The 23,152-nt window shown below is 41.9% G+C and overlaps 1 protein-coding gene across 1 annotated transcript in view; it reads left to right on the forward strand.

The window, feature by feature from the left end:
• SH2D1A (SH2 domain containing 1A) overlaps positions 1-21,218 on the forward strand; it is a 92,284-nt gene extending 71,066 nt beyond the window's left edge. The window contains exons 3-6 of the mRNA XM_063937253.1: positions 4,349-4,459; positions 5,908-5,971; positions 6,405-6,534; positions 17,457-21,218. Of these exons, the coding sequence (XP_063793323.1) occupies positions 4,349-4,459; positions 5,908-5,971; positions 6,405-6,534; positions 17,457-17,461 (310 nt within the window). The 3' untranslated portion in view covers positions 17,462-21,218. The remainder of the gene's footprint in view (positions 1-4,348; positions 4,460-5,907; positions 5,972-6,404; positions 6,535-17,456) is intronic.
• The last annotated feature ends 1,934 nt before the right edge of the window (positions 21,219-23,152 follow it).

The following is a 23,152-nucleotide window of genomic DNA, read 5'->3' on the forward strand; positions in this document are numbered from 1 at the left end:
ACCTTTAGAAGGGAACAGTGTTATTAAGAAATCCAGGTCACCGCTAATCCTTTCAAAATGACATTTGGCTCTGGACCACAAGTGTCTAGTACAGACCAAACCATACTATTTACATACAGTATATAGTTTTAGTAAATTGGAAAGTTATAGTATTTAAATATTGTGTAGAAATGCAAATCTAGAATTACCTTTCTTAAAATGTTGCAGTGGCTCTTGGTGTTGGGTCCCAAGTAACACATTATATTACTGGTACTGTTTGCAGTGTTAACAGCAGTAAAGTTACTTACTGTAATACAGGAATTTCTGTTAACTCTTTGTCCCCTGAATAAAGCAATATTAGGCTGAACACAACACTGTTATTCCTATAGTAGACAGCAGTGATCCTATAGAATAGAACAATTAGCTTTACTATACAGCTAGTTCTGGCAGCTATCATCATTATTAGTGTGTATTTGCATCTGTTGGCAGACGTATTTGCCTCTATTTGTGGGTCTACTTCTTTGTTAAATTATTTGAACACACTCTTATTGTAGTGGGCTGTGTTTGCATGCTGCCTCCCTCCCATGTTCTGTTTGTCCAAGTGTAAAGCTGGGTTTACACTTGCCCAATTCTCATCTAAATCCGACGTTGATCTATCATTGGTAGATTGTTATGCCCACATGATCTATGGTCATCTAATTGTGTCAGAAAATGTATAAATCCTATGAAAAATCAGGAGGCACGTTCGCTAGTATTCACCCAACCAATACAGTAGTGTGTATGCTCCTGTTACTGGTATTGTCAAAGTCTTCTCCCGATTCAGGCCTCAAACAGCCAACAATTGGAAGGGTGTATACAGTGACATGATTCTTTTAGCAAGTGGAGATCTGCAGTAAAATTGGACAGGTGTGTATGCATAGATCAGGTGTTGTAGCTGTGACTTATGTCTCTAGTAGGATTGTGTCAACACTCTGGTAGAAGGATCTCTGGAAGATTGGCAAGTGTGTACCCAACTTAAAATTGGTGTATTTCAAGCTGCTGTAAGTAAATGGGTACAATGCTCATACTGTTTTTAAGGACAGATGCAACTGTGCCTTGCTAGCAAATATTCAGTTTATCAGGAATGTAATCATTAGTATATTGAAAATCATTGAAAATTATATAGACACTTCACTGATCAGTAAAATAAAGACAGTAAAAGTGTTACACAGTCTTTCTCATTCGTCAAAGCGGCAACATAATTACTTCTACATTGACTACGTTTTTATTCCATTGATCTCAGATTTTTCTTTTCTTCTATTTTCCCTGTGTACACTATTAAATACCTCTATAATACAATGTACATATGTCAGTATCCTCTCCGCATATATTGTTATTGTAAAGAATGAGAAAATCCTGCAAAATCATTTTTTAACAGCCCATCATGATCTAGTATTGTTGCCCTTCTATTGTTTTCTTATACCAGAAAAGGGGGGTGGGGAGGGAAATCACATGACTGCTACAAGAACTCCTTGACTAAATCCTCTTTTATGCAATGGTACTGGTTGTCTGAAAGGGTCTGATTCCGGTTTTTGCAGAGGGTGCTGTACAGCAGGGACGTACAGTCAGGGGAGGCAGGGGAGGCAGTGCCTCCCCTGTCGTTAATGATTACAATAATGCAAAGAAGATACTTATGACACACATTATGTGTCATAAGTATATGCTTTACATTATTGTAATCACTTGTACCCTGTAAAAATAGGTTTCAATTCGTTTCGGAGGCACCGAGAGCGGTGCCTCCTGCGGCCAATGATAAAGGGCTTGAAGAGAGGGGTGGGGCCAAGCTATGGGCAGTAAAAAGCCCATTTAAAAAAGCAGGATAAGCGGCACTAGCAGATGTGCCTCAGTGACAGGGGCGTTCTTTCAGCCCATATGAAAGCACGCCCCTGTCTTTGAGGGAGATATGATTGGGCATCACTCCTCTCCTTCATCCATCGTCACTGTAAGTCGGGAGTAGCTGCACACTCTGCCGCCAGGGCTGGCCGTATCATTACTCCAGGTAAGGCACCATATCGCACTGCAGCCCGACATAGTCTTCAGCTGTCACCCAGTCCCCACCTGCCTCGGACACTATAAGAGACTGGCGCACAGCCCCCCACCCCCGGCCGCTTCCCTACAGGATCCTCATACTTGTGATTGTAGTGCTCCGTGGCCTGCACAGGTCAGTGTCCCCGACTCCCCGCCACTCTGGTCAGCAGCGCGGAGAGCTGGCTGGTGTGTGTGTGTGTGCGGTGTGCATATCCCGCCATCTCCTGGTCTCCATGCTGAGCGCTGCTGTCTACTGAACACGGGCTTTCCTGCTTTCATAGTTTCATGACAGCCATGTGGGCTCAGCCAGCGATTTGTACGCACTGTGCCATCATATAAGGAGAGTGGGGGGGGGGGGGTGATTAGTGCGTTTTTGCCGGGTATAAGGGTAGGGTGTGTGTGATTACTACATGTGTGCAGGGGTGTGATTATTAAATGTGTGCTGGGAAATGTGTGTGTGTGTGTGGTGGTGGGGGTGAAGGGGGGGGTTGAGGGGTGACTACTGCATGTATGCAGGGGTGTGATTATTAAATGTGTGCTGGGATATGTGTGTGTGTGTGTGTGTGTGTGGTGATTACAGCATATGTGCCGGGATATAAGGGGAAGGGGTAGTGAATAGTGCATATGTGCCGGGGTATAAGGGGAGGGGGGAGTGATTAGTGCATATGTGCCGGGGTATAAGGGGAGGGGGTAGTGAATAGTGCATATGTGCCGGGGTATAAGGGTAGGGGGTAGTGAATAGTGCATATGTGCCGGGGTATAAGGGGAGGGGGGAGTGATTAGTGCATATGTGCCGGGGTATAAGGGGAGCGATTAGTGTAAGGGGAGGGGTGGAGATTACTGCGTGTGTGCTGGGGTATAAGGGGAGGGGGAGTGATTAATGCCACCGTCTCAATCAACCGCCCTGCAGCTCTAATCCTGCTTCCATGCCTCCAGACAGACCCTCTGCTGTTCTCCTTATCACTGGCCACCTCTGCTGCCCAGACCTTGGCTGCTGCTGCTCCTCAGACTTTGCGGGCATTGGCGGCAGCATCGGATTGGTAATTAGCAGTAGGGGCAGTACCTGGCAGCAACATTAGCAGGCATTGGCAGCTGGTGGGGGTGAGGGTACAGTAGCAGGCACTTGCAGCGGCAGTAGTGGGCATGCCTCACCAGCCACTGACCTCACCGCACGCCACTGCTGTACAGTGTACACCTGAGGATGCGCCCCAGTCACTATGATGTAACAATGTTATAGGGATGCTTAATTAACTCCTACACAATGTAGAGGCAGAGAGCAATTATGACATTTATTTATTTGGATTTATTTATTTGTTTATATATATATATATATATATATGTATATATATATAGAACACAATTATTCTGGACACATTTATTATTTATGTGAGTGACTTCTAACAACTGGAGAAACATTTTTAATCAACAAGCAGAGCAGCGGTTATGAGTCATTCACTTGGAGTACGAATATAGCTATATTTACCTTACATTAAATAACAGCCAGTGATTTACGGTACCTAAATTTAGAGATTACTAAAACTGCATTGAAGTTTAGCAGACTGTATTTTGCAGAGGAAAAGATTGTTTTCAGAGGTGAAAAATCTTTTGTTAACAAAGGTACATGGAAATGATGTATTGTGGAACTCAAATTAACTAACTATAGAGTTATCTGAATAAAATCTAAGTAAGCAGTGAATCAATGTATGAAACTCTGCACTGGGGGTGAATTGCCACATGCGGTAGGCCCCTATTCTGAGTCGCAATGCAGATTGAGGTGAGCGATTATTTGCTAGTGCGCATGTATGAAAATCACTAAAAACTTGTAAGGCACAGTGTGTACGCACAAAGGCACAGCTGCAATGAAGATGCACGGTATCAGAAATGTACTGGAAATGTGCTGGGCATTCCTGGGTGGTGCTTGGGTGGTGGATATTCAGACACATGAGGATGGTCTGTCTTATGGGCATATTATGGGCATGTCACTGGAGGTCACATAACTGGTTGCACACTCAGACTTTTAATTGCTCATATTGGAGACCATACTCTGACGGAGAACCTGCACCTGGTATTACAGCTTCTAAAGGTGGTCCTTCTTTTGGGCATCATAGTGCTTGCACATTCAGACACACACTTGTACACACATGAGGGGAGGGACATATATTAGCATTAACATAAAGTGGCAGACTACGTTAAAAGATGCTCAAATGGTCGCAGCAGCATGGAAATCACAATCAGGCTCATTATCTATATGGCCAAGCAGCATCTGTTTCTTACTCACCAGTTACACCCCCCTTTTTTCCAGGGGAGTAGTGCAACCCTGGAGCGTCACCCACAAGAGCTGCCAGGTGCCCTCAGCTCCATCACTCCTGTCGTTGCCTCTGGATTCTATGGCAATACTCCACCGGAAGCAGGGGTGTGTATTATAGGGGGTGATTACCCCAAACCCCACCACCTGGATCCACCACTGATCATTACTGTATATTGCCAAAAATGCAGTCAAATGCCTGCTATTGGCCTTTGTGTGGTTATCGTCTAGATGCAAGAACAAGACATCAATTAAGTGTGCAAGAATGAGATCACTTGAAGTGATTGACAATACTGTAGCACTCAGGTCAAGTGTTAGAGTATGTCAGTGTGTGACCATTAAAACATTTGCGATATGTCGTATCTCATATCTCAAAAATGCATCTGGTAGTGATTCATCCTTCTAGTGATAGGGACAGCGACTGTATCAGAGGTAAAACTTGCATCTCTATAAGTGGCTTGCTAAGATTTATCTGTTTATGGGCATCGTAAAATGCACTCTTGTCTTGATGGCACTCTATATTGTCCCACAAAATTCTGAGCACCTCACTTATATGTAACATGTGCAGAGAAATATTGATTTGAGTGGGTTATATTGTTTCTGTGCATGGTAAATAGTTGCTGCTTAATTTCTACACTGTAATTTAGATTTCTGTTTGAACCCACCCAAATCTAAATCCTTCTGCACATGTTGCAGCTGCCCCACCTGTAGTGCAACATGGTTTTGCACAGTTGCTAACTTCTTTGGTCTGCTAACAAACCTGAATAAGGATCTAAGATGCTTAATTTAGTTTATGATGTGCCCTGTTCAGACAATGTCATCATAGAAATAAGTCACTCATAAAAGTTGTCATTCTGCTATTAATATATAGATAATGTAACTAAAGACATTCCCAGCTAATCAGCTCCTACCCACCATGTTATAGACTGTGTTTGAAAAATGACTGGAGGAGCTGATTGGTTGGTATTTTATCTATATCAACTTTATCACTCTCCAATGCTTAGTACATCTGCCCCAGTGTTATACGTGGGTGGAGTAACTAGATGAAGAGTAGAGGTGAATTGAGGAAGTAGTGGGATGCAGAGCATAAGAGCTAGTAGAATCACTGGAATTGATATTTAGGATTTTAAACTTTGCAATTTTGCAACTCATCTTTAATAGTTATACAGGTACATAAGCAGAATTACACAACTAGGAGAAAGCAAAAAAGTATCTGATTAACTCAAAAGTGACACCTATGTTTCATAATACTCTCAGGTGCCTCAATTAGATAGAAATATACCAGAACATTTCAACATGTTATTTTACCAAACACTTTGCCTGTTATAAATCATTAAATCAGTAATATCTATTTTTGATTTCCACAATCCAAAGTTTACTGATGTCTTATAGAAATACTGTATAATCAATATTATAATAAAAATGAATTAGAATAATACACTCCTCAATTGACCTACTTCTATATGCATTTTTATCCATATTGTTGTTAACTTTACAATAACATACTGGAAATGTGCTAATTCATGGGTTTACCCGCATTCACACCTTTTCTGCAGGCACAAAGACTTGATTTACACCTACAGAGTGTCACAAACAACAACTGGGTCATGGTCGGCCGAGGTAAGAAGTCTACTTACCTGCGCCATCTTGTGAGGAAAAATGTAAGAAAGAGCTTGATTTTTTTTTAACTTTACTTTTGCATCAAATTGGCGGATCCACTTTAAATATTAATTTTCTGCTAAGAATTCTTTTTTTTTTAATTGCACTATGGTTCTGTCAATCATAAAGGTACATTTATGTTCAAAGAATTGAGGCTTTCTGTTCAAATTACATATACATATATTTTATTCATGGATTGTAGAAAAAATAGCAAATTCTAAAACTGCAGAGAATGTATAATCAGAGTATATTTTCCCCTTACAAATGTCCAATTTGGAATATGACACGAGGTGTAATAAATACAAAACAAATGCTAAATGAATAGCATAAAATAAAAATAGCAGAATATTTAATTTCATTTATTTAGTTTCATTTGATTCCAATTCATTTTTAGGCTGCACCTGGTGTCCCAAAAAGAATGTTTAGAAAGGTTCAGAACCTAATCTCTGCTTACAAGAAACCAGATCAAGGGATTGCAACCCATCTACAGCATCCAGTGGAGAGGAAAATACCTAAAGCAAAAGGTGATGTATTACAGTATGATGTGTTGTAGTATAGTCTGTTGTACTGTTACTTTCAATCTACATAGTATTTCAGTGATTTAGCCTATGGTTCCAGATTTATGGGGCACCCTGTATAATCATAGTTACATGGTAAATTTGAAGAAGAAAAAAAACCAACAACATATGTTATCTTCAATGTGACATACATTCTAATTGTAATGATACATAGAAAGAAAATAAATTTCCAATATTGCAAATGAAAAAATTTAAAATAACTACATAGCTGCTTTGGCCAGTTTCAACCTGAAGAAGGTTCTACACCTTTTCACAACCTTAGGAGTTGAACTTCAAAACATCTCTGCTTAGTTGGTGGCTGCAAATTACTGCCATACTGTAGTTTCCAAACCACCCAGCAGGCCATAAGGTTCCAGGTCACCCAGCAGGTGCACAGGAAAAGTTCACCAACTGTTCCATTTTCCAGAGCGCAATGGTGAAGCACTGCAAATCTATGGAGCAAAAGATGAATGTGTGATGGATCCAATCTCTTTGCTCACCAGTAAGGTGAGCTATAGATAAACAGGAAATGTCCAAGAACAATTGATTTTGAAAAATGAATTATTTATTTGTAATAATGTGTACTTTCAAAGATAAACAACCATGCTGTCGTGGAGAGGCAGGTTCTATTTCAGCTTAATTTCAACATCCCAATTTAGAGCATATAATATAGAGAGAGAATAGCCAATTGTACATACGCAACATCAGAATTCTTACACTAGCTTCTTACTCAATATTAAGCACACTAACCTGCAGCTGTCTCTTAGGGGTAATGAAGTACCAAAATTGTTAGTATCTCCTAGGTATCTGTCACGAACCGGTCTCTCACCTTTGCGGGTTCTGGGGTTCATCCGTTGCCAGTGCGGTTGCTCGCGGTGCTGTGCGCCCGTGTGGGGACGCGGCGTGATCGGTGGCACAGGTAATGCAGAGTCTGGGAACTGGGAGTGCGGGGACCAAATGGCCTAAGGCACTGCGGTGTGTCTGCTGTATAGGAGGTGGCCATGTTGGAGACCAAATAGGTAATACAGAGCACTTGTGAAAACACCTGTGGGCAGGTGTAAGCCAATCCTGTGCTTGTGCTGCCTTTAAGTAGGCTGGGATTATGTTACTCTGGGCCAGTGCTTTGTTGTATCAACGCTGTGCTCTAGCTCTGAGCTCTCTCCGTGCATTCCTGTGTGATTCCCGTGGTCCAGATATCGCCTCCGTTCCCAGAGGTCCGTCTGCAGCCTTCACTGCTAAAGATCCACCGGCTCCCCGCTGTGCTGTCAGTTAATCACGCACCTACTGGTAACAATTGGATTCCCAGAGTCTTGCATGAGGAAACCCTGTCTGCCTGCTTTCAACCATACAGAGTTTGGAGGATTCCACTAACTTCAGCTGTTCGTTTGTTCTGCTCTGCATTTAACCCGTTCATCACTTATATCATCTGCTATAGTCTCACAGTGATCTCCGGAACTCGCAAGTAACCCAATTTAGTACTTTTACTTTCTATGTTGCCATTACAAGGATAATTCTTCACAGTCTCTCAGTTACCTCTCAAAACTTCATTGCAAATCCTCACAGTTATTTCTTCATGTCTGCATTACCCAGTTAAACACATTCTACAGTTCAGCATCAAAGCTTGTTTATATTTGGACAATTTAACATTTATTCTCCAGCCTGTTTTAAACACAATTCCATGAACATTTCTTTTATTTTTTCTTTAAGATATATCCTGCATATTATTTCTATTATTCATGCAATACGTCAGTATACTATGGTGATTAATAACTTGCCATTTACCACTTTACTGAATTGTTATTTTCAATAAATATATGAAACGGAACTTTCTTCGTCCTCCCTGCTTTCTTCATACCCCAGCACCTACACCTGTGGTTGGTTCCGGGTTAACGGATTCACAAAAACACCCGGACCTGACAGTAAGCACTGGCCACATGGATCCGTCAAGTGACCAATTCGCAGGAGGCGGTGCTACGTCAGATATCCTTTCCCGTCTGGAAAACCAGGAGTCTATACAGACACAAATAGTGCAGTTTATGCAAACTATGGCAGACCGTTTAGAGACTCTTCATGCGGCTATTAAAACGTCTCAAGTCCAGATTCCAACTCCGGTTGTGCCAGTTACCACTACAGCTTCTAATGTGACGCTGCCTACGTCCCGCTTGCAGTTACCCTCTCCGAGTAAGTTTGACGGAACTCCAAAACTTTGCAGAGGATTCCTGAATCAATGCGAGATCCAGTTCGAACTGTTGTCCGCCAGTTTCCCATCAGCTCGTTCTAAGGTTGCATATATTATTGCCCTCCTCTCCGGTCAGGCTCTGGAGTGGGCATCACCATTATGGGATAGAGGTGATCCTATCCTCTCTAATTACAAGGAGTTCGTATCATCCTTCCGGAGAATCTTTGACGAACCAGGCAGGACCACCTCAGCATCTTTGGAGATTCTCCGTCTACGTCAAAGTTTACGTCCTGTCAGTCAATATATTATTCAGTTTCGCACGTTGTCTTCAGAGTTAAACTGGAATGAGGAGGCCCTGATCGCCGCGTTTTGGAATGGACTTTCAGAGAGAATCAAGGATGATTTAACTATCCGGGATGTGCCAACTAAACTGGATGAATTGATTTCTCTCTGTAACAAACTTGACCTACGCTACAGGGAGCGAAGTTTAGAGAAATCCAGGGCAGAGCGATCCAGTCCACGTTATCATCCTAGGCCTCGACAAGATTCTTCATCACAGTCTCCGGTAACGACAGAAGAACCTATGCAGATTGGGCGCTCTCGCCTCACAGAGGAGGAATGACTTCGTCGTCGACAGGGTAACCTCTGCATGTACTGTGGGTCCTCCGAACATTTAGTTAAATTCTGCAAACTCCGACCGGGAAACTCTCGCTCCTAGCTTATTCAAGAGAGGTTAAGCTAGGAGTTACTTTAGAATCACGTTCTGGGAAAGAGCCGACCTTGTCTATTCAATTAGAAGTTCCAAGTTCTACAGTGAAAGTTTCAGCTCTTCTAGATTCCGGGGCAGCCGAGAACTTCATCTCCTCAGCCTTTGTCTTACGGTCTAAAGTTCAAACCTTGCCTCTGGAAGCAGCAGTTGCTGTTACAGCAGTGGATGGAAGTCGAATTCCAGATGGTATAATTACTCATCGAACCGTATGTCTCAAGATGAAAGTTGGTGTGCTCCATTCCGAATACGTCTCCTTCTACGTGATTCCCAAAGCCTCTCAAGATGTGATACTTGGTTTACCTTGGCTGCAGAAACATAATCCTCAACTTAATTGGCAAACCATGGAAGTCCTTTCGTTGGGTAAATCTTGTACCAAGGACTGTTTAGCCTCAATTGTACCTCTCCGGTCAATTAGCCTTCCCGACCTACCTCCGGTGTATCAATCCTTTGCGGATGTTTTCAGTAAACAAGCAGCAGACTCTCTACCTCCTCATCGCGAATGGAACTGCCCAATCGTCCTGGTTCCGGGTAAAACCCCTCCTAGGGGACGAATTTATCCGCTATCCATCCCAGAGATGCAAGCTATGTCTGATTATATACAGGAAAATCTAACCAAAGGATTTATCAGACCATCTTCTTCACCTGCAGGAGCCGGATTCTTTTTCGTTAAGAAGAAGGATGGTGGGTTACGACCATGCATAGATTACCGTGGACTCAATGAGATCACTGTGAAAAACAAGTACCCATTACCCTTAATTCCAGAATTATTTGATCGGGTAAAGGGAGCTACTGTGTTTACAAAATTGGATCTCCGAGGGGCCTACAATTTAATCCGCATCCGGGCAGGGGACGAGTGGAAGACTGCTTTTAATACCCGGGATGGGCATTACGAATACCTTGTAATGCCTTTTGGTCTTTGTAATGCACCTGCAGTTTTTCAAAGCTATGTGAATGAACTTTTTCGTGATCTTCTCTACAAGTGTCTAGTAGTGTACCTGGATGATATCCTAATATTCTCTAAGGATCTAAAGTCTCACCGTCACCAAGTTAAAGAGGTACTGACACGTCTGAGGGAAAATCAACTCTATTGTAAGTTAGAGAAGTGCACCTTTGAAGTATCTTCCATACCGTTCCTTGGTTACATCATTTCTGGATCAGAGCTATGTATGGATCCCGGTAAGGTACAAGCTATCCGATATTGGTCCACTCCTACAACTCTCAAGGGGATTCAGCGATTTCTTGGCTTTGCTAATTTCTATAGGAGATTCATTAAGAATTATTCTTCGTTAGCTGCTCCCATCACAGCCCTAACTCGCAAGGGAGCAAATCCTACGAACTGGTCTTCTGAAGCAATCAAAGCCTTCTCTGATTTAAAGCAAGCTTTTGGGTCAGCACCCATTCTTCGACAGCCTGATTTGAATCGTCCCTTTCTACTAGAGGTGGATGCATCTACAGAAGCAGTAGGAGCTGTGTTGTCACAAGTTTTTGAAGATAAAAAGGTCCATCCCTGCGGATATTTCTCCCGTAAGTTCCTCCCGGCAGAACGTAATTATGCAATCGGTGAGCAAGAATTACTTGCCATCAAGTTGGCATTTGAGGAGTGGAGATACCTTCTAGAAGGAGCACAACATCGCATTACAGTTTATACTGATCATAAGAATCTTCTATATCTGCAGTCAGCTCAGTGCTTGAATCCACGACACGATTCAATTTCAAGCTCACCTATCGACCAGGGTCTCAGAACAAAAAGGCAGATGCCCTTTCTCGGTCCTTTGCCTCTTCTGAATCAAATGATGCTACCACGAATCAAGCCATTGTGAATCCTACATCCTTTTTAATGACTCGAACCTCTCCAGTTCCTCCGCCTGGCAAAACCTTTGTCGCCACAAATCTTCGTAAACGGCTGCTTACCTGGGCTCACTCCTCTTCCTTCATGGGTCATCCTGGGGTTCTAAAGACTCTCAAATTTATTCAACAGTCTTATTGGTGGCCACGTCTCAAAGCCGATGTCCAAGAGTTTATAGCAGCATGTCCTAAATGTGCCCAACATAAGAGTCCAAGAAGTTCTCCACCAGGTTTATTACATCCATTATCCATACCCAAACAACCATGGACTCATATCTCAATGGATTTCGTGACCGATCTACCTCCATCAAAAGGGCGAAATACCATTTGGGTGATAGTGGATCGATTTTCGAAAATGGCACATTTCATTCCATTAACTGGGTTACCATCAGCCCCTTTACTAGCCAGATTGTTCATCTCTGAAATCTTCAAGTTGCATGGCCTTCCTCGAGAGATCATCTCTGATCGGGGAACACAGTTTGTGGCCAAGTTTTGGAGGTCGCTTTGTTCATCTTTAAATGTCAAGTTGAATTTTTCTTCTGCATATCATCCTAGTTACTATTTATAGTAACTATAATGCATGACTATGCACCATACCCCTGGATATCCTTATCCAATAGGAATTTATCTAACCCATTCTTAAAGGTGTTGACAGATTCCGCCATTACAACTCCCTCGGGCAGGGAATTCCAAACACGTATTGTCCTTACCGTGAAAAGCCTTTACGCCGTATTGTGCGGAATCTCCTCTCCTCTAACCTGAGCGAGTGTCCACGAGTCCTCTGTGTTGATCTAACCAAAAACAGGTCCCGCGCAAGCTCTGTGTATTGTCCCCTTATATATTTGTAGATGTTGATCATATCCCCTCTTAGTCTCCGCTTTTCCAATGTAAACATGCCTAGTCTTTCAAGCCTTTCCTTGTATTCCATCGTCTCCATGCCCTTAATTAGTTTGGTCGCCCTCCTCTGTACCTTTTCAAGCTCCAGGATACCCTTTTTGTAGTACGGTGCCCAGAACTGTACACAGTATTCAAGGTGTGGCCTCACTAGTGATTTATATAACGGGAGTATAATACTCTCGTCCCTAGCATCAATACCCCGTTTTATGCATGCTAATATCTTATTAGCCTTCTTTGCTGCAGTCCTACTTTGGGTACTACTGCTTAGCTTGCTATCTATGAGGACACCTAAGTCCTTTTCCAGTACAGAATCCCCTAATTTTACCCCATTTAGTAGGTAGGTGTAATTTTTGTTCTTGTTACCACAGTGCATTACCTTACACTTGTCTGTGTTGAAGCGCATTCTCCATTTGGCTGCCCATGCTTCTAATTTAACTAAGTCGTTCTGAAGAGACTCGGCATCCTCCTCTGTATTTATAGCCTTACACAATTTGGTATCATCTGCAAAAATTGACACCATGCTCTCTAGACCTTCTGTTAGGTTGTTAATGAAAATATTGAACAATAGCGGTCCTAATACTGAGCCTTGCGGCACACCACTTAGCACTTCAGTCCAAGTTGAAAAAGATCCATTAACCACAACGCGCTGCTTCCTATTATCTAACCAGTTTTTGACCCAAGTGCATATTGTGCTTCCTAGCCCTGATTCTTGTAGCTTGTATATAAGTCTCATGTGTGGTACAGTATCGAACGCTTTGGCAAAGTCTAAAAAGATTACATCCACGTCTTTACCCTGATCTAGGTTTGCGCTTACTGTTTCATAAAAGCCAAGTAAGTTGGTTTGACAGGATCTGTCCTTCATAAACCCATGTTGATTCCTTTTAATGACCTTATTGGTTTCAAGGAACTTCTGAATACTATCTCTTAGAATACCTTCCAATACTTTCCCCACTATAGATGTAAGACTAACTGGTCTATAATTACCTGGTTCAGCTTTACTTCCCTTTTTGAATATAGGCACTACTTCCGCTATACGCCAGTCTTTGGGAACCATACCTGATATAACTGAATCCTCAAAGATCAAAGATAGTGGTTTTGCCAGTTCAGAGTGAAGCTCCATTAGAACCCTTGGATGAATACCATCGGGCCCTGGTGATTTATTAATCTTTAAATGTTTTAATCGGTCACAGACTACTTCCTCGCTTAAATAAGTACCTATCAGTGTGATATTGTCATTATTGAGATTGTGTGTCAGTCCCTGAATTGGGTCCTCTCTAGTGAATACTGTTGAAAAAAACTAATTTAGTGTGTCCGCTATGTCATTATCATTTTTGCTTAAGACTCCCAACTTGTCTTTCAAAGGGCCTATACTCTCCTTTTTTAATCTCTTGCTATTAATGTATTTAAAGAATTTTTTGGGATTCGCTTTGCTTTCCTTTGCTACTAGTTTTTCAGTTTCTACTTTAGCCGCTCTTATTTCCTTTTTGCAATTTTTGTTACATTCCTTATAGTGCTGAAATGACTCTGCTTCCCCGTCAGATTTGTATTTTTTAAATGCTCGCCTTTTCTTGCCCATAAATTCCTTAATCTTTTTGTTAAGCCACATCGGTTTATGATTTTTCTTCCCTTTTTTGCTACTCATAGGAATATATTTGAGTGTATTTTTAGCTAGCAGGAATTTTAGTACCTCCCATTTCTCCGTAGTATTTTTTCCTAAAAACAAACCTTCCCATTCAATATCCCTGAAAAATACCCTCATCTTTTCAAAATTTGCTTTGCTAAAGTTTAAAGTCCTAGTTGAGCCAGTATAGGGCTGTTTGTAGAAACTGATATTGAATGTGACCATATTGTGGTCGCTGTTTCCTATGGGTTCCCCTACTATAATACCCGATACCAAATCCTGATTGTTTGTTAATACCAGGTCTAAGATTGCATTGTACCTAGTTGGTTCCTCAATTAGTTGGACTAGGTAGTTATCATTTAGTGTGTTTAAAAACATACTGCCCCTAGCAGTATCACATGAATCGTTTTTCCAGTTTATCTCTGGATAGTTAAAATCTCCCATCACTACTATGTCTCCTACTCCTGCTACTTTTCCAATTTGCTTTAGTAACAATTCATCATCAGATGCGTTGATACCAGGCGGCCTATAGCATACACCCAATACTAACTTTTTTGTTCCTTTTTCCCCGCATGCAATTTCTACCCATAATGTCTCAACAGTGTCTACATCCCCTCCTGAATATCTTCCCATATATTAGGTTTTAAAAACGGCTTTACGTACAGACACACCCCTCCACCCTTTTTATTTAGTCTGTCTCTCCTAAACAGTGTATAGCCCTCTAGATTGACTGTCCAATCATGAGATTCATCCCACCAAGTTTCAGTAATGCCTATAATATCATACTGTTTGCTTGCTGCAAGTATTTCTAATACACCCTTTTTACCAGTAATGCTTCTGGCGTTTACATACATACAACTAAGATAAGTATTTTCCCTTGCATTAGGGACATCTTTCACCTTATGTGGCAAGGATGACCTGTAATCGTCATTGGTTAGTGCTTTGGTAAAATCCCTTTTAGTACCCATGTTAGTAACCTTACTGCCTGCTCTTACCCTCCCCCCAACTTCTCCCCCATTTCGTTTACTACCGCCATCCCCACTATTCTCACTGCATGACCCGTAGTTTCTAGCTAAACCCTCCCCCCAGGCTCCTAGTTTAAAATCTCCTCCAACCTTCTAACCATCCTTCCCCCCAGCACCGCTGCCCCCTCCTCAGTCAGATGCAATCCGTCACGACAAAAGAGATGGCGCCTGACTGAGAAGTCCGCCCAGTGTTCCAGGAACACAAACCCCTCTTTCCTGCACCAATCCCTAAGCCACACATTTACCTCCCTAATCTCCCTCTGCCTCCCTGGACTAGCGCGTGGCACGGGTAATAATTCAGAGAATATTACCTTAGATGTCCTTGCCTTCAGTTTCTTTCCTAAGTCCCTATAGTCTTTCTTAAGGACATCCCACCTTCCGCTAACTTTGTCATTGGTGCCAACGTGCACCAAGACTGCCGGGTCTTTGCCAGCCCCTCCCAACAATCTATCTACCCGGTCCACGATGTGCCGTACCCAAGCACCCGGGAGACAACAGACTGTACGGCGATATGAAGCTCCAGAGACTGAATTGCATAAATGGGTTATGGAGTGTCGTCAAAATGGTTACTGCGTGACACGTATGGGAATTCGCTTACGTGCCCTTCAAATGGGTAGAGATGACAAATTAAAAGCACCAGGCATTGAAAATTTTGTTGTGTCAGCAGGATGGTGTACCCGCTTTATGAAGAGGGTTTGTCTCATGTTTGCGGCAAAGAACAAAGATTTCACAGAAGCTGCCAAAAGACCTTGATGAGAAAGTGATGTCATTCCATTCATTCATCATAAAACAAAGAAGGATCCATAACTTTGACCTGGGAGATATTGGGAATATGGATGAAACACTTATGACCTTTGATCTTCCTAGCAACAGAACTGTGGCCTGTCATTATTTTTAAAAGAAAGACCTTGCCTAAAAAGGTCAAATTCCCACCACGAATTACAGTGCGTGCACATATTAAAGGCTGGATGGATGAAGAAGGAACAAAAAAATGGCTGGAAGAAATTTGGAACGGACGTCCAGGAACAGCCTTAAAGAAAAAAACATCATAGCTCGTTTGGGATATGTTCAGAGCCCACACATCTGATGACATAAAAATATTGGCAAAGTCTTCTCAAGTTACTCTCGCCATTATTCCAGGTGGGCTTACATCTGTATTGCAGCCCCTAGATGTGTGTTTAAACAAACCTTTCAAAGACCGTGTGCGAAAAATGTGGCATGAATGGATGTCATCTGGTCAAGCCCTATTGACAAAAGTTGGAAATCTGATGAAGCCCGACATAGAATTGGTAGCAAAGTGGGTTCGTGATGCATGGGAAGAGCTCCAGAGGACATGGTGCAACGTGCTTTCAAGAAATGTGGCATTAGTAATGCTATGGATGGCAGTGAAGACAGCGCTTTGTATGAGAATGACAGCAGTGATGGTGATGACTGCGAACTCCATGATGACGACAATGTCTATGTTGATAGCCTCACACCAGATAAAGTTGAAGCTCTGTTTGGACATACAGATGATGATGAGAAATCCAGTTTTGAAGGATTTTAACTCTTGTGTTTTAGCTTGGTTGCTGATTGAGCTAAGGTTTTTGTACTTTTAAAGTTATTGTTGATACCATATTGGTTTTGTTGACTCTCTTTTCCACTTACAGAGCTAGTTTACTGTTTTTCTTTGAAATAAATATTCAAAAACATTTAACCTACTGATGCCTCAATTAATGTAATTTTATTGGTATCTATTTTTATTTTTGAAATTTACCAGTAGCTGCTGCATTTCCCACCCTAGGCTTAAAATCGAGTCAATAAGTTTTCCCAGTTTTTTGTGCTAAAATTAGGTGCCTCGGCTTATATTCGGGTCGACTTATACTCGAGTATATACGGTATGTATGTATATATATATATATATATATATATATATATATATCTATCTATCTATCCTAACACGCAGCTCACCATGCTTCTGACAAAGGACCAGTAGGTCTGAAAAGCTTTAAGCGGGTGATGCTGTGTTGATAAAGGAGTTGACTGTAGGGGTGTTCATTACAATCCAGAGGTGTACCTTACTGGTTTCCATGACCTGAAAGGATCTGCACCATTACTGCAGTCCTGGGGAGATGTATGGCTCCTTAAATCAAGCTGCTCCATTATTCCACCTGTTGGTGGCTTGATAAGCTTTTTATTATTTGTTAAATGTGAGTGCATTGTATTAATAAATAGCATTAAACATTTGTAAAACAGTGTTGTACTACGATTGTTTGTTTCTGGATTTTGTATGTGAGCCATTTCACTTTGATAAAAAGAAGTGTAGGACTATGAAGTTTCCATGCAATGTTGCCTTGTCTGTAGTTGTAAATTCATGACAGTCTCTGCTTAATAATATTTGAGCAGTCCCCCCAAAAACTGGACCAGACTGGAATAGAGGTAAAAAGTATAATTTGTTTCTAATACACATTAATTTATGTACAAGGTTATATTTAGTCCTATTTGCATACTTTATATGTAAATTGTCTTCAGTGAACAGAACTACTGTAACTGATTGTTCTTTTTAAACTGCAGGTTAAGAACGGATACCAACATCAATGTACTCTGTGATGAACCAACTTTATTGCCTGAGAAAACTGCTTTGTGTTAAAAATTCAAAGTTGTCTAATTACCAATGGAAATATATGAAATGATATACTGTATATAATTTAAACTATTTAACATTAAGGTGTATTCTAAATGAAATATATTACTGTAGGTTTAGGGACACAAAATTGTGTGTATGAATACCTAACTATGAATAGTACATCCATCCAGTTACGGAACTACCATGATTTGTAGGCGGTATGGCCAAATCACGCAGTGGCCGCATCATGCCTACGTGGTCATTCACATTGAGGGCGCAACCCCGAAGGATGTGTCCGCAACATAATTGACAGTGGCAGGCGTTGGGTGGGCGGCGATGCTGTGGTGGCAATACAAGTGCCAGCATGCACTGATGTGCAAGTGCACACTGACACTTGTAGAAACCCAATAATGTTGGCCCCCTTTAGTATAATATTAATATTTGTTCCCCATTTAATGTATAAAGTAATTCCCTTTTTAATAAATGTAATTGTCTTTCCTTAATAAATGTACTCCTAATTATGCCCTTCGCCTTTCTGATAATTCATTTATGATATATGTGTGTGCATCATATTTTTGGATACATTTCCCCCTGAATGTTTTCTGTAGTGTAGTTGTAACATTATTTACCTATAATCTTTTTGATTTATTCAGATCTCCTAGATTATGGGGCTGATGCTGAACCGCACTGGCCCGTTACTAAGTTAAGGGGATAAAATCGGATGTTTTCCTTCTGATTTTACAATGCACATTTTTATGCATACAATTTAGGGGTTTTAAATCCGCAAGACATTGCTTGAGGTTTGAGGTTTTAAATTCCAAACCACAAAATGGTAAATGCAATTTGGGGCTGAAAATTGCATGCGTTGTGGTATTTTCACACAAAAGCACTGAATGGGCCTAAATCTTACCTGACCGTAGCTGTGCTAAATTTAGCACATCTACGATCAATCACACAGACATGCGGGGGGACACCCAGCACAGGGCTAGTCCGCCCCACATGTCAGGCCCAACCCCCATCCCCCCGCACAAGTACTAAAGCATCGCACAGCAGCGATGCTTTTGTACTTGAAGAGTAGCTCCCTACCAGCGCTGCTCCCGCGCGCTAGCAGGGAGCTACTCATCGCTGTGAGGGTCACAGCGGCTGCATGTGATGTCACACAGCCGCCACAGCCCACCCCCCGCACGGTCCGGGAACGCCTGCGTTGCCTGGACAGCGCCCCTAAAATGGCGGCCAAATGCTGCCGGCCCACACCCTCCCACCCAGCAAATGCCTCTGCCTGTCAATCAGGCAGGGGCGATCGCAGAGCTGAGACGGCCATCAGCTGTCTGGCATGCGCCGGCGCATTCGCAGTTCAGACCTGACCAGCTGCTGTGGGAAATCGCACAGCAGCCCGATCAGGTATGAATTAGGCCCAATGATACATTTCCTGTCTGGTCCTAGATGGCATAATTGTTCAGTGAAAAAAGTGGTTGATAAGTGCTATTGAAGACACATCAATGCTTTATAAGCAGCTACTAGCACATCTGAATATTTCATGTTGATTTAGTATCCCAGGTATGCTCTTCTCCTGACGAGCCTCCCGCTGATCACAATAAATAATGATTCTGAAAGTGGTAGGGATTTCATTTCATTTTGTCAACTGCCAATTAGAACTTGTCTTATTATTGTCCCCATACATTAGCAATCAATTGAGGCAATTTGCAGATTTGCAGACGATTGTACAAACAAATCTGCAATGTATAGGGTTCACAGATCGCGTATTCAGACCAAAAATCGAGTGTGATTGTTAATTAGGTTGTCCATCATGTTGGATTTCACAGATCAATTGGGGCTGTAAATTGCTAGTGTATGGTAACAATCAGCAGATTTGCAGACCATTTCTAGTAAACTGATGACCCTTTCAAGATTGGCAGATCTGTATTTGTGTAAAATAATCTGCAAATCACTGAAAAATATTTGTAATGTATGGGCGCAGATTGGTGGATTGGGGAATTTTTAAATCTGGGAAAAAAATCTTAGAAGTCTTTAGGTAGGATATCTTCTGATCACTCTTCCCCCAATATCATACTGAATAACTCAGCTTAACTTAAAAAATTTGACGGAGGCCACATCACCGTTTGTTCCGGTGCTTCCTACTTTTATATGGGGCACAGCCCTCAGAATGAAATTTTACTATACCATAGAAAAATAATTTGGCAGTCTTACCACTTTGATTGTATGTAGTGTGTACATATTGTTGCCATCGGAAACTGCATAGTGCATTGTGTTGCTGCTGGTTTTTAGAAAATCTATTCTAAGGGCCATTCCAACAAGATTACGCACACTACAAATTACAGTATATTAAAAAACAGACAGCAATTATAATGAACAATATATCTTTTGCTTTTTTTATTGCTCATAAAGATTTCTATTTTGTGATTTTTTTTAATCACAAGTCATTTACTTGACTAAGGGGTCATTCCGAGTTGATCGCTCGCTAGCAGTTTTTAGCAGATGTGCAAACGCATTGTTGCCGCCCACTGGGGAGTGTATTTTCACTTTGCAGAAGTGCGAACACCTGTGCAGCAGAGTGTCTGCAAAAACATTTTGTGCAAAACAAGACCATCCCTGAACTAACTCTTTGTGTGCATTGATTCTAACGTTGGAGGGTTGGCTTTTGACGTCGCACGCCCGCCCAGCATTCACCCAGCCACGCCTGCGTTTTCCCTGGCACGCCTGCATTTTTCTAAGCACTCTCAGAAAACGGTCAGTTGACACCCAGAAACGCTCCTTTCCTGTCTATCTTCTTGCAGCCGCCAGTGCGAATGAAAACGTTGCTAGAACCTGTGCAAAACAACAAATCTCTTTGTACCCGTACGTCGTGCGTGCGCATTGCGGTGCATACGCATGGGCAGATTAGCCGTTTTTTACACTGATCGCTGCGCTGCGAACAACGGCAGCTAGTGATCAACTCGGAATGACCCCCTAAATGTAGCTGTTTTTCCCATTTGAAAAAAAGTTGTAGATACTGTTCTTCCATCTGTAAATATTGTAAAACAGTCCATAGTATGACCAACTGAGATATTCTACTGCGTTAAATACATGATTGAATTACATATGCTAGGAAAAGTAAAACCATTTGAGTCACTCTCTTCTTCAGACTGGAAATGGCATTTGTTGCTTTCCTTGCCTATTTTTGCAGTTTCTTCCAATTTTGCTTGTCAGATATCTTCACGCTTATACTGATATCAAAACACGTTTGTATAAATGTAATGCACACATAGTAAAAATAATGCGCAATGGCAGTTCAATGATCTGTCGCGTTTCTCTAGGCACGGCCACTTAGCTTCATCAGAAGTACTGCTCAATCTCCATTAAGGGTCTATTTATACCCTAAGATCATTGAACTGCCGTTGCCCTTCTCCACCTGCGCAAAAGGATCCAGATATGGACTTTTAAATAAGACTCCCGGGACTGTACCTATTTCTTGGACCGACCGCAATACAGCACTATTTGGAAAACACCCAGTGGACTGCACCTCTACAGCTTGCTTGCTGAACATCCTTATCTTTAGATATCACCATACACCACGGGTAATACCAGCTGTTCCTATTCGGTACCTATTGGGAGCAATTGCCACTATTTGTCCGGGATCCCATTGTGGATTAGAAGGAGAGCAGTTATATATTAATTTTTACTTCTCAGCATTTTTATTCATGTTTAATCATGTTTTTTTAAAATGAATCTATATTAATGTTAATAAATAATTTTTAATTTTATCCATCTGTCCATATTATTGGAGACACAACACAGTGCCAGTTTTTTGTTTATACTGTATATAATATATAACTGTCTTGTACAGCTATGGTCCCAAGGGAATAATATACACATGTCTATGTTAGTCCTATAAAGATAGTGGCCCAAGGGAATAACCTACAAATATATAATAGTCCTAAACAGCTAGTAACCTAAAGGAATAATATACACTTATATATGTGCAGGGGAATTTTAACAGAGGAGGGGGCCCGTGTGTACCTCCTCTGTATGGCGCTGTAGACTTTGGTATTGTGATGGAGTCTACTGTGCTTGCGCAGGTCTCCAGAAACATGGCGCCCACCATGATCCGGAGACCAATTTGGCTACTGTGCATGCGTGCCGGCCATTTTGGCGGCAATTTCCACTGTGACCGCAGTTCCCGGTGCTGAATTCAGGAAAAGTTTGTATTAAAATGGGTGCAGTGTGTGTGGTGTGGGCCCCCCATGGATCCAGGGGCCCGTGTGCTCTACACACATTGCACCCATTATAGAAACACTAATGTATATGTTAGTGATGTGCATCGGAAATTTTTCAGGTTTTGTGTTTTGGTTTTGGATTCGGTTCCGCTGCCGTGTTTTAGATTCGGACGCGTTTTGGCAAAACCTCCCTGAAAATTTTTTGTCGGATTCGGGTGTGTTTTGGATTTGGGTGTTTTTTTTATAAAAAACCCTCAAAAACAGCTTAAATCATAGAATTTGGGGGTCATTTTGATCCCATAGTATTATTAACCTCAATAACCATAATTTACACTCATTTCCAGTCTATTCTGTACACCTCACACCTCACAATATTATTTTTAGTCCTAAAATTTGCACCGAGGTCACTGGATGATAAGCTAAGCGACCCAAGTGGCCGACACAAACACCTGGCCCATCTATGAGTGGCACTGCAGTTTCAGACAGGATGGCAGATTAAAAAAATTGTCCCCAAACAGCACATGATGCAAAGAAAAAGAGAGGCACAATGAGGTAGCTGTGTGACTTAGCTAAGCGACCCAAGTGGCCGACACAAACACCTGGCCCATCTAGGAGTGGCACTGCAGTGTCAGACTGGATGGCAGATTAAAAAAATTGTCCCCAAACAGCACATGATGCAAAGAAAAAAAGAGGTGCAATGAGGTAGCTGTGTGACTAAGCTAAGCGACCCAAGTGGCCGACACAAACACCTGGCCCATCTAGGAGTGGCACTGCAGACTCAGACAGGATGGCACTTCAAAAAAATAGTCCCCAAACAGCACATGATGCAAAGAAAAAAAGAGGCACAATGAGGTAGCTGTGTGACTAAGCTAAGCGACCCAAGTGGCTGACACAAACACCTGGCCCATCTAGGAGTGGCACTGCAGTGTCAGACAGGATGGCACTTCAAAAAATTGTCCCCAAACAGCACATGATGCAAAGAAAAATGAAAAAAACAAAAAAAAAAACGAGGTGCAAGATGGAATTGTCCTTGGGCCCTCCCACCCACCCTTATGTTGTATAAACATGACATGCACACTTTAACAAACCCATCATTTCAGCGACAGGGTCTGCCACACAACTGTGACTGAAATGACTTGTTGGTGTGGGCCCCCACCAAAAAAGAAGCAATCAATCTCTCCTTGCACAAACTGGCTCTACAGAGGCAAGATGTCCACCTCCTCCTCATCATCCGATTCCTCACCCCTTTCACTGTGTACATCCCCCTCCTCACAGATAATTAATTCGTCCCCACTGGAATCCACCATCTCAGGTCCCTGTGTACGTTCTGGAGGCAATTGCTGCTGGTGAATGTCTCCACGGAGGAATTGATTATAATTCATTTTGATGAACATCATCTTCTCCAAATTTTCTGGAAGTAACCTCGTACG

The sequence above is a fragment of the Pseudophryne corroboree genome, chromosome 8 (assembly GCF_028390025.1).
Source record: "Pseudophryne corroboree isolate aPseCor3 chromosome 8, aPseCor3.hap2, whole genome shotgun sequence".
Classification (NCBI taxonomy): Eukaryota; Metazoa; Chordata; class Amphibia; order Anura; family Myobatrachidae; genus Pseudophryne; species Pseudophryne corroboree.